The 11,531-nt window shown below is 47.5% G+C and overlaps 1 protein-coding gene across 5 annotated transcripts in view; it reads right to left on the bottom strand.

Moving 5' to 3' along the window:
- GPR143 (G protein-coupled receptor 143) overlaps positions 1-452 on the bottom strand; it is a 66,876-nt gene extending 66,424 nt beyond the window's left edge. For 3 of the 5 annotated variants that reach the window (XM_073902130.1, XM_073902129.1, XM_073902131.1), the window contains exon 1: positions 53-450. In XM_073902130.1, coding sequence (XP_073758231.1) covers positions 53-320 — 268 coding nt within the window. In that variant the 5' untranslated portion in view covers positions 321-450. Of the gene's footprint in view, positions 1-52 lie in introns of all 5 variants that reach the window. The other 2 variants (XM_073902132.1, XM_025857748.2) reach the window with 2 other exon arrangements.
- Positions 453-11,531: the final 11,079 nt, after the last annotated feature.

The following is an 11,531-nucleotide window of genomic DNA, read 5'->3' as shown; positions in this document are numbered from 1 at the left end:
CGCGCTCACCGGGGCACCGAGCAGGTCCCAACCCGCGGGCCGCGCGCCTTACCCAGGCAGCCGAGCAGGTCGCAGGCGGCGGCGGCGCGCAGGATGCGGACGGAGGCCGGGGCGCGTGCCGAGGCCGGCGGGGCCGTGGCCGGGGCGTCGGGGCCCGCGGGCCGGCGCCGGGGCAGCAACTGCAGGAGGCCGAGCGCCAGACTGCAGGCGCCGCTGCCCAGGCACAGTGCGTGGAACGCCCGCGGCTGGAAGCTCAGCACCAGCTGTGTGGCGGCGTCCCGCGTGGGGCAGCAGAAGGTCCCGAGCCGTGGGGAGGCCATGGGCCGTGCTCAGGGACGCGCGGCTCGGGTCTGCCCGGACCCCCACCGGCCCCCGCCTGAGTCAGGTGCTGGGCCGTCTGGGAGCGGGGGGATCATGTGCCCCGGGGCCGCTCCCCCCGCCATGCCCGCGCGTGCGGAGAAGGCGCCGGCCTCGGTGGGGGCTGTGCGCCCTCTGCAAACGCCACGAGGTCTCACGAGGGCGAGGCTGGGTCCGGAGGAGGAGGAGGAAGAGTCGGAGGGGTGCGGGAAGGAGAAGCGCCCGAGGCCCCGCAGGTCAGCTTTCTCCACTCTCGCCGAGCCTTCTCCACAACTGCCATCTGCCTTAACTGATCTGACCAGAAAAACATGCCTCATTTACCGGCTCTTCCCTATTTGGGACCCGACATCCCTAATTCTGATGCGCTACAGGCACCAAAACACGTTCCTCAACTCTGAGGCGACAGGTGTTGAAACAGCGCTCTTTCGTGCCCCCAAGCCCCCCACGGAAACAATCCCGCAGAAGTCGGGTTTTCGATGAAAATCAAATCTTAGACAAAGGCACTTCGCCTAACGAGGCACGTGCACAAGGACCTATTTTGCACCTCGCTGTTCAGTGTTCCGTTTTTACTCAGCTTCAATATAGGTTTGGCATTCTGAATTAGCTTTCAAGAGTAATTACGGTTTTTTAAAAAAGTTATTCAAGTTTATTCTGATTTCTTAACGGCTTTTGTGTGTTTCATTATGCACTGAAAATCAAGCTTTCTTCGATATGCATCAAAGTTTCAAAAATTATATCATCACCCAGCGCCTGGCTGGCTCAGTCGGTGGGGCATGGGACTGTGGATCACGGATTTTGAGTTCCAGCCCCACACTGGGTGTAGACATTACTTAAAAAAATAAAATTAAAAAAAAATCACAATCACTAATGACAACAGTAAACATACTGGTGAAGTTTAAAAAGAAAGAAACTCTTAAAGGTTGAAAATAAAAGAGCCCCCCTCTAGGTTATAGCTTTACTAACGAAAGCTTTATTTAAAACAAACCCCCCAAACCCTATCAGATTTATCATCTATAAATTAACAGGCCCATTGGCAAAAGCGCAAGCAGCCACCCTTTGATCTCTGCCCCCGATAAACCGGCCCCTCTCCAGGTTTTTTCCAATCAACCAAAGGCAAGGCGTCCCCACTGCTCCTCCCTCCCCCCACTTATGAAACACTTAAGTGCAAACACAGGCCCTCCCAACCCAGCTGCTCATCTACATTTCCACTGCCAGCTTTGCAATTTTAAGTGAGGCAGAGTTTGGGCTCAGCTCCTAGGCCTTCTTCCTGGAAGCCCACAGGTCTCGGCTTCCCTGTTGGAATTCATGGTAGGCAGACAAGAGGCTGCACTGCCAGATGGGAAGCAGAGCCTTTAACAAAGGGCTGCGGACACCAGCACTTCCAAGGGATGCGACTCGGCACGTCTATTAGCAGGGGCAGCTGCTTTGATAGAATTCTGGAACAGACCGACATTGTTGAAACCTTAACCGCTCTTGCGTATTACACGCTTGCTTGTAAAAAGAGCAGAGAACATCATAGGAGTAATCCCCACACATCCATTTGTCAGTCCCTTAGAAAACATGAATCCTGCTATCTGTTTTGGACCATGGATCTCCTCCTTCCTTTGCTCTTGGAAAGCAGACACGGCTTCTGGAGGACAGCGTGCGGAATGTGCTTTAAAAGATAAAAATGACAACGGGGCATCTGTACGTTTGCCCTAATATGCCCAGGGTTTGCATGGCCAATCCATATACAAGTGCTACTGCATTTCAGTCTCTGCTTTGCACCCAAGCTACACATAACCCACCTCTCCGCTTCCCACCTGCAAACCTGAGGGATCTGGATGATTCAGGTGCCAAGTAGTCAAGGCTGAGGCCCACAGGGGGGTCGGTAATAAAAGGAGGGAAATTATTACAAATGAAGAGTCCTAGGCCAGATCGGCGCAGATGATTATGCTACAGATGGGGCTCAGAGCAAACGTGAGGAAGGACGGAGAGGAAACTAAACTTTTTAACTGTCAGAAAGAACTTGAAATTAGTCTAAGAAATAAAACTGAGTGGATGGAACCAGAGGATATTATGCCAAAGCGAACTAAGTCAATCAGAGAAAGACAATTATCGTGATTTCACTCATGTGGAATTCAAGAAACAGAACAGATGAACACAGGGGAAGGGAGGGAAAAATAAAACAAGACGAAATCAGAGAGACAAATCCTAAGAGACTGTTAATTCTAGGAAACAAGCTGTGGGTTGCTGGAGGGGGGATGGGTGGGAGGATGGGGTAACTGAGTGATGGAATGCGCACTGGGTGTCATGTGCAACGGATGCATCACTGCAGTCTACCTCTGAAACTTATAATACACTCTATGTTAATTTATTTTAAATAAAACTTTAAAAAGGAAATTAAACTGAGATAACAAACTTCTCGTGCAAGAGCGCAACTACAATATGAAAAAGTAGACCGGTAAAGCACATGCCCAGGAGGTGGAAACATCCGAAAGCATGTAGATGTGAGAAATGCAGCGATACTGCCAAGCCAGTCAGCTGAGCCCGCACAGGGAGAGATCTGTGTCTGTGATGTTCATTCGTGCGCCCACTCTTCCTCCTTCCCTCCCAGCTTACCACCTGGACTCCACCTTACATTTCCAGTCTGGGCCGCCCAGGAAATGCTCAGCTGTCTTGGCTTTCTTTTGCTCCATGATTCACAACTTGCTTGCCATCGCACTTGATCACACACACGAACAGCTGGAAGCAGCTCAGGGGCTTTCTCTTACAGACGGGCTTTCTTTTCCCAGTGAGTCCCCTGACACCCAGAGGTCTGGATGGAAAGGACCAAGTTTATGGGGAGAACCTCAGGTATGCCACAGAAAGCAGTGGAGGGGCAGTGGGGGGCAGGTGGATGGTCTGTTGAGATGTACTGATCGCAGCAGCGTTAAGTGGGGAGAGTGAGGTTTCACAAAAACCTACTGTTTTCATAGCACACCAGCGGGCAGGCTCCATGCTCTGCATTTTACACTCACTGTCTTATTTAATACACAGAATGAGCCTTTCAGGTGGGTTTTACTGATACTTAAGCTGCTGTGGACAGTATGTAAATCTGTATGGGTATGGCTGTGCTCCAATCAAACTTTATTTACAAAACTGGTGGAGACATTTTGGCCCCTGTAGGTCTACCCACAGAGGCTCTGGCTTATCCAGCAGCTGCCCCACAATGCTGGGTGCCTAAGCCCAAAATGCAGGAAAGTTAACAAACAGGCCAATGAGGGGTGGGAAGCAAGAAGTTGCTGGCAGAGAAAATTGGTCTTACTTCCTCCCTCCCTGTGGAAGCTTCTGAGGAGAGGCTGCATACGGCCCTGAGCAAACCAGCCGTGTTTCTTGGGAATTTAGGGTCTATTAAAAAATGTACCATCTTTAATTTGCTCTTCTTCCTTCCCTGCTCTACTGCCCTTTTGTCCAGGGATCCCGATATTCTGCCATTAAAGCTTCAGTGCACAATTTGTCTTAAGCTCTGCTTTCTAAGGAACCCAGGCTAAGAATCTGCCCTCCTGAGAAAGGATTTCAGCTTCTGCAGCCACAGCCCTGCTTGGGGCCCATCTGATGACCAGTAGCAGCATCTTGGCCTTTCAATTCATTTCAACAGAAATTTACTGAGTACCATGTGCAAACTGATGGAACAGATAAAAGAGAGAAGTTGTGTCCAATAAATATGGGAGTATGGGGGCGCCTGGGTGGCTCAGTCGTTGAGCGTCTGCCTTCGGCTCAGGTCATGATCCCTTGGTCCTGGGATCGAGCCCCGCATCGGGCTCCCTGCTCCGCGGGAAGCCTGCTTCTTTCTCCCTCTCCCACTCCCCCTGCTTGTGTTCCCTCTCTCGCTGTGTCTCTCTCTGTCAAATAAATAAAATCTTAAAAAAAAAAAAAATACGGGAGTCTTACCAGGCCTTAATAAAGAAGAATACATAAAGGACAAAAGCATTGTCAATGTCAAATAAACTAATCATAGATGTAAGTGGTGGAGCATGGAAAAAGATAGGGATTAAGTATGGTTTAAAATGAAATTGTACTTAAAAAAAAAAAAAAGACATTTAAAGGATATCAGACCTGAGAATAAAATTCATCAAGTTTAATGTGCATCCTGTTGCAGATCTCATTGAAAAGCAGATGCTACAATCCTGATTCTGATCGTTGGGATGGCTGGGTGAGGCCCTGCATTTCATGAAACTGCATTTCTAGCAAGCTTCCAGAGACGTGGATGCTGCTGGTCAATGGCTCCTACCTTGAGTAGCAAGGTCCTAGAGCTTGTAGCTCAACCTAAAAAAGAAAGGGAACAACCAGGCCACATTGAAATGTGGGAAGAACTTAGTTCAAAAGAGCAGAAAAAATGATCCACATCCAACTAAGCCAAAGAGCATTCTGAATGCAAATGACGCGTCAGGGATGGAAGCGCTGGGTTAGTGGTGATGAGCTACATCCTTCCTTCTAGTTCTGAAAGCCCCAGCGGGTGAGAAACGTTTGGGACCAACCTGGGACAGAAGTCGGGATGCTGGGGGGAAGCAAATGGGAGAGAAAAAGATGAATAAGGACGGAGAGAGACAAACAAAAGTGATTTTGTGTTGGGGAAGAGAGAATGGCCTGACAAGGTTCTCAGGTAGAAACCTAGACTTTCACCCTAGTCTAGATAGATAAAAGAGGCCAGGGCTCTGATAAACTCCTACCGAAGCTCGAAGCTCGTTTTGCATAGGTGAGCGGCTCAGTGCCTCAGATGGGCCTATCTAATCGCAAATGACCCCACCTCCCCAGACACCATTTAAAATGCTGCCTTCCTGAAAGCCAATTAACCAGCTGTTAAATAAGTAAAGCTCAAATAGAAGGCAAAAGAGGATCTGCTTCACAGATATTGGATTATTCTTTTTTTTTCTTCTTAAGATTCAGTTTATTTATTTGACAGAGAGAGAGAGAGAGAGAGAGAGAGAGAGAGTACACGCAGGGGGAGCAGGAGAGGGAGAAGCAGGCTCCCCACCGAGCAGGGAGCCCGATGCGGGGCTCGATCCCAGGACCCTGGGATCATGATCTGAGCCGAAGGCAGACGCTTCACCACTGAGCCACCTAGGCGCCCCGAAATTTGATTTTTCAATTCACAGCTAAATTTGCCTGAGCACAACCACTCCACAAAGAAAAAACAACTGTTAACAGTGTGATCAGTAAACGTACCAAAAGTAATTGTAGAGAACGTTGCAATTGACACTGGCAACTGAATAAAAAACAAGGAAAAACAAAAATATATTCGAAGCTGATTGTGATATGAGTAGCGAATGCTATTATTTTAAAATAAATGTTTAGTAACTAAAAGAATGGAGCCACAAATAAATGGGCAGGCGTGAACTATTTGAGGATAGTTCAGTGGTGAGTTAAGTCAAGGGCAGTGTTTTCCATCTAAATCTGCATTTTGTGCTTTTTCGGGATGTGCACGCAAGCAGAAGTAATTCTACAATCCTTCATGATAAGAAACAATTATCCTTACATTTACATGTCTGAAGACATTTCTCTATCATTCTTTATAATGAGGAATGCCAATTTTTCAGTTCAATTCACCTTATTCTGTATGCTGACATTCGGACCTTTCAGCTCAAGAAGAGAAAAAGGCTTTCTTCTAATGCCCAAAAAGGAATGTAATGATTTCTGAGGCCCAATGCTCGGTTGTGTATTTGAATTCAATTGACAATCACTCAAGGACAGCTAAAGGCAAATTCTTTTACATAAATCCGCTGTCTTTGGAATGGCTTTCAAAGTACACATACACACACATTAAATGTACACACAAAATTCTCTCTTAATCTCTTAACAGAATTGTAGAAGCATTACACCCCCTGGATTGGCAGCCAAATTGGACTTCAAAAGTGTTCTATCTGTGCTTTTAAAATCATGAGTGATGGAAATGATTTAACCAATCAAAAGTTAGGAAATCCATTCCAATCTGAAAGTATGTCTTGACCATATAGATGCTCTTGAATGTCTTATCTCCCACTAAAGTAAAAATAACACTGATACTGGGACGCCTGAGTGGCTCAGTCGTTAAGCGTCTGCCTTCGGCTCAGGTCATGATTCCAGGGTCCTGGGATCCAGTCCCCCGTCGGGCTCCCTGCTTAGTGGGAAGCCCGCTTCTCCCTCTCCCTCTGCCCCTCCCCCTGCTTGTGCTCTCTCAACTTTCTCTCTCTCAAATAATGATTAAAAAACAAAGCAAAACAAAAAACCCTGGAAAAAAAGGCCAGTCTAAAGCCTAGCTGGTTAGAAACCAGGAGGGACCGTTTCTGAAGTTCAATGTGCAGTCTTAGTGACTAAAAGATGCAAGATGCAAAGAAAGATTTGAAATCACACACGCACACAAAGATGGCAGCATGACTCTGTGTGACTGGCTGGAGCCCGCTCACGCAGAACCGGAGGTAAGGATGCATGTGGAAGGGCGCCTGGGTGGCTCAGTTGGTTAAGCGACTGCCTTCGGCTCAGGTCATGATCCCGGAGTCCCGGGATCGAGTCCCGCATCGGGCTCCCTGCTCAGCAGGGAGTCTGCTTCTCCCTCTGACCCTCTTCCCTCTCGTGCTCTATCTCATTCTCTCTTTCTCAAATAAATAAAATCTTTAAAAAAAAAAAAAAGGATGCATGTGGAAGGCTTTATTTGGACGAGTTTCCAGGGAAAGGTAGGAAGGGGCGGAACCATATGATCCTGAAAGGGAGACCAAGCACAGATTTGGTGTCAAGTAAAGTCCCAAGGGTGACTTGGGTTCCATCCCACAGAAGTTGTAGAAATGGTTAGGCCATTGTAGTAATCTACACTACATAACAAATCACCCAAATTTAGTAGCCTAAAGCAACACACATTTATTCCAACATCCCTGAGTATGGAGCAGATGCTTCTCTATCTTTTCAAACTCTGTTTGCCTTTTAGTATGCCTTTTAGTACTTTGTTTCAAGCTGAATATGGGGGTGCCTGGACGGCTCAGTCTGTTAGGCGGCTGACTCTTGATTTTGGCTCAGGTCATGATCTTAGGGTTGTGAGATCAAGCCCCACCCTGGGTTCCGTGCTGGGCGTGGAGCCTGCTTAAGATTCTCTCTCTCCCTCTGCTCCTCACTCCCTTAAAAAAAAGCTGGACATGACGTCATGATGTGCTAGGTAAAAAGAATCGGGATGAATAGGCTGTTAGTGGTGTCATGGGGAGGTGACCGGGGAGGAGATGCAGTTCTGTGATTAGGTCTTGGTCTTGTAGTTAGTCCGTACCCCTTGGCTGTGAACTTCGTAAATGACTCTTAGTTGTGCCCCTTCCCCCAGGGCCTTAGACGGGAAAGGATGGCTGGAGGAGATTGGAGTTGGGTATCTCCTTGCCCTACTGTGGTTAGGTTCCTGTAAACCCCATCAGTTAGGGTCAAGTTTCTCTTGAGGGCAGGTCTTGTTCAGAAGAACAGAATGCTCTGGCATATTTAAAAATGGTCACTTTCCCCCTCTCTCTGCAGGTCGCACAAGCAATTTTTTCCTCCAGTCTTCACTGTGAGAACCTGGTAGAGCCCCAGGAGGTAATGAGTTAACTCACAAAAGCATGGTGACCCCTGTACTTTTTAACTCACAGGCTCATCTACACTGAGCCTCCAACAATTTGTTGATTACAGTTCAGATATTCCTACCCCGGGACTGGTTTCTGTGTAAGTTTCTGCTAACGGGTTTCAGTTCCAGTAAGTTGTGATTCTCTGCATCTGCTTGTCTTTTCAATTTGGGGGGTGGGCAGCAGTTTGTCCTGTGACTTCACTTTTCCAACAGATCTAAGAAGGGTTGATTTTTCAGCTCGTTCAGCTTTTTGCTTGTTAGGATGAAGCAGTGACCGCTAAGCTCCTTACATGCCAGACCAGAAATCAGCAACACACATTTATTTTCTCAGAGTTTCTGTGGCTTAAGAGTCCAGGCACAGTTTAGCTGGGTCTCTCATTTTGGGAGTCTCTCAATGGCTACAATTAAGATGTTGACTAGGCTGGTCTCAGCTGAAGGCTCAAGTGGGGAAACATTTGTTTCCAAGCATTTGTTTACATGTTTAATGACAAGTTTTCATTCCTCATGGGCTGTTGGCCAGGGGCCACCTTGAGTTCCTCGGCACATGCGCCTCTCCACAAAGCACCTTCCGATAAGATTTTATTTATTTATTTGAGAAAGAGAGAATGAGACAGAGAGCACGAGAGGGAAGAGGGTCAGAGGGAGAAGCAGACTCCCCGCCGAGCAGGGAGCCCGATGCGGGACTCGATCCCGGGACTCCAGGATCGTGACCTGAGCCGAAGGCAGTGGCCCAACCAAATGAGCCACCCAGGCGCCCGGAACCTTGCCCTTTCCTGACAAAAACATAAGAAATTCAGATTGAGAAACAGTGTCTAAGAGAACATCTTCAGTTCTGCAACAGGTAGACTATGAGTCTGTGAGCTAAGCAGTCTGAGAGGAGAGGAGACCAGACCATGCCATGAGAGGGAGACAGGGGTGGGGTTTGTGTTCTGAGAAGAGTTCAAAGAAAAGTCATCTAGCATTAGTATTACCTGACTGCCTTCCATGAGCTGGCAGCATTAAGTACTCAGTGTCTTGCTTAACTCTCATCTCCACCCTTGTGGCTCATCTTTTTATCTTTTTTATGCATAAGGCACCAGAGGAGGTGAGGAAACTTGTCCAAGGTCATGGAGGTGGTAGAGGTGAGAATCAAACCCAGGTAGATTACACCACAAGCACTTCCTCCAGAGGGGAACTGGAGATTCGTTTCCTGAAAGAATGTGTGCCATGAGTGGCTCCAAACTAGTCAGACCACAGAAACGCACCTTCTCACCCCACCACCTTGAAGCAACAAGGAGTCCACTTTTGAGAAGTTGGGAGGCAGGTCACAGATGGCCAGATCTGAAGTCGTGTGACCATAACTGCACTTTCAGGGAAGTATGTGGTGGGGGGGGAAGAAAGGAGGGGTTTAGAATGTACATGTATATATACACGTCACATGTTTCAAACTTTGCTCGAATTTTACGTTTCTTTTGTAGCACACTATACTAATATAGTGAAACGAGATGACTACTATTCCTGGGAGGACTATATGCTCTGAAGTTTTCATCCACATGACACTGTCAGATTGCAGATATCTAACAAAAAGGACTAAATACACTCAGACTTTGGCTAATTTTGAAATGACTGCTTCAGTGGTACTCAAGTGGCCAGGAGTAGGGAATAGGAAACCCACATTAACCTCAAGGGTTTGGCTTGTGGTTAGAAAAACAGCGTGCTGGGAGATAATACACCCTTACATCAACCTGGTTGTGCACGCTGCAAAAACGTCTGCCTAATACCCATGCTAGAGCACATGTCTCAATATCAGAAGGGCTGAAAGATATTAACATAGAAAATGGGGCTCAGTCAGTCCTCTGAAGGGAGTCTGATAATTTAAATGCAACGGCTCCCCCCCCCCCACCAAATCTTTTGGGTCTCACTGCATTGCCCTTGGCTGAACATCCAGAGTAAACCATGAGTATAACCCGAGTTTCTCAAACTTATGACATTTCTTTAGTCTATCACAGGAATCAGAAATCCCAAACAGTACATATTTTTGCCTTTGCAAGCTACAAGGTCTCATTACCAATTACTCCATTTCTCTCAATGTGCTTTTAGTTGACTTAATCAATGGTGTGATTCAAGCATCTCAATTTGGTCCTAAGGACAGTCTGTCTAGGTATGAACTTGGTGACTACCACGCAATCAAAGTGATTTCCCACAGAACAGCTTTGCATTGTAAAACCCAAGTTCTTGGGTTTTTTTTAAAGATTTTATTTTTGAGAGAGAGAGAGCATGGGGTGGGGGTGGGGGGAGCAGACTCCCCGCTGAGCAGGAAGCCTGATGTGGGACTTGATCCCAGCACACCGGGATCACAGCCTGAGCTGAAGGCAGACGCTTAACCGACTGAACCACCCAGGCACCCAAAACCCAAGCTGTTAAGAGTTAATCAGGAAAGGGAAAATTCTCCCTGTAACTTGACAGTGAGAAACCTGGCAGCCACCTCCTTATCCGTGTAATAAGGTGACAGTCACAAGTGACAAGCCATGTAGATGTCAAGCATTCCCTGATGTGGTGTGCTGCGAAGTCCACATCATCTATGTATGTGTTTGTCCCCCAAATCCATAACCCAGCCTAGTCATGAGAAAACATCAGACCAGCCTGAGTTGGGGGACATTCTACAAAATACCTGGCCAGTCCTCCTCAAAACTCTCAGGGTCGCGAAAGCAAAGGAACGATGGAGACCAATGGGGACATGACAACTAAATGCAAAGTGGAGTCCTGGGGACAGAAAGAGGACACTACTGTGCCAACTGGGGAATCCAAATAGGAGTTCAGTGACTAGGAATGGCCTGGGTCAAAGGCATACAAGTGCTCCCTGTATTACCTTTGCAACCTTTCTGTAAATCTAACATTGTTCCAACAGAAGAAATTACTTTTAAAGAAGTTAATCACACAATATTTCCTGTGGCCCTTCCACAGGTATAATTACGCAAAAGGAATCATCACGACCAACTAAGTTTTTAGAAACTTCCTGTGTCTGCCTGCAAGACATCTGTCCATTGTAGTAAAAATTCTACCACCCTTCAGCCAGCCAGCCTCTGTTCCTTCCTGTTATTCCTACTGCTAGTCAAAGACGTCTACATTCCTTGGAGTTCAGGTGAAAAAGATTCAACTGAAACAAGCACTTTGGCCAGTGGCCAGCGACGGAATTCCCCCACATCGGAATCAACAGTCCCTCCAACACCAAAGAAGCAGTGGCTTCCGTTTCCAGGGCCCCTCCTTCCCACAGGACACCTGAATTACCTCAGCTCTAGGGAAGTACAGATGGCCCCTTTCTCCGTGTATGTGTGGTTGTGGCCGTGTTGGCGGGTGAGAGGGAGGGAACCAAGTAACGTTTACTGAGCTCCGCAGTATGCAGAGTCTCCTGGCTGTGTTAATAATTCCATGGTCCTCCTCTGAGTGTGTGCTCCTGGAGGGGAGCTTTTGTGAAGGAGCTTACACAGTTCCCTGTGCCTTCTCTGAGAGCCTCGTAGAGGGAACTCTGGGTTTTTCTCTTCTTTTAAAGATTTTATTTATCTGAGAGAGAGAGAGCAAGCCAAAGAGAGCACAAGCAGGGGGAGCAGCAGAGGGAGAGGGACAA

Source organism: Callorhinus ursinus, unplaced genomic scaffold (assembly GCF_003265705.2).
Source record: "Callorhinus ursinus isolate GAN/ISIS: 27379988/994484 unplaced genomic scaffold, GSC_fseal_2.0 scaffold16, whole genome shotgun sequence".
NCBI classification, from domain to species: Eukaryota; Metazoa; Chordata; class Mammalia; order Carnivora; family Otariidae; genus Callorhinus; species Callorhinus ursinus.
The sequence above is the reverse complement of the archived record's forward strand: the minus strand, read 5'-3'. Positions and strand labels throughout refer to the sequence as shown.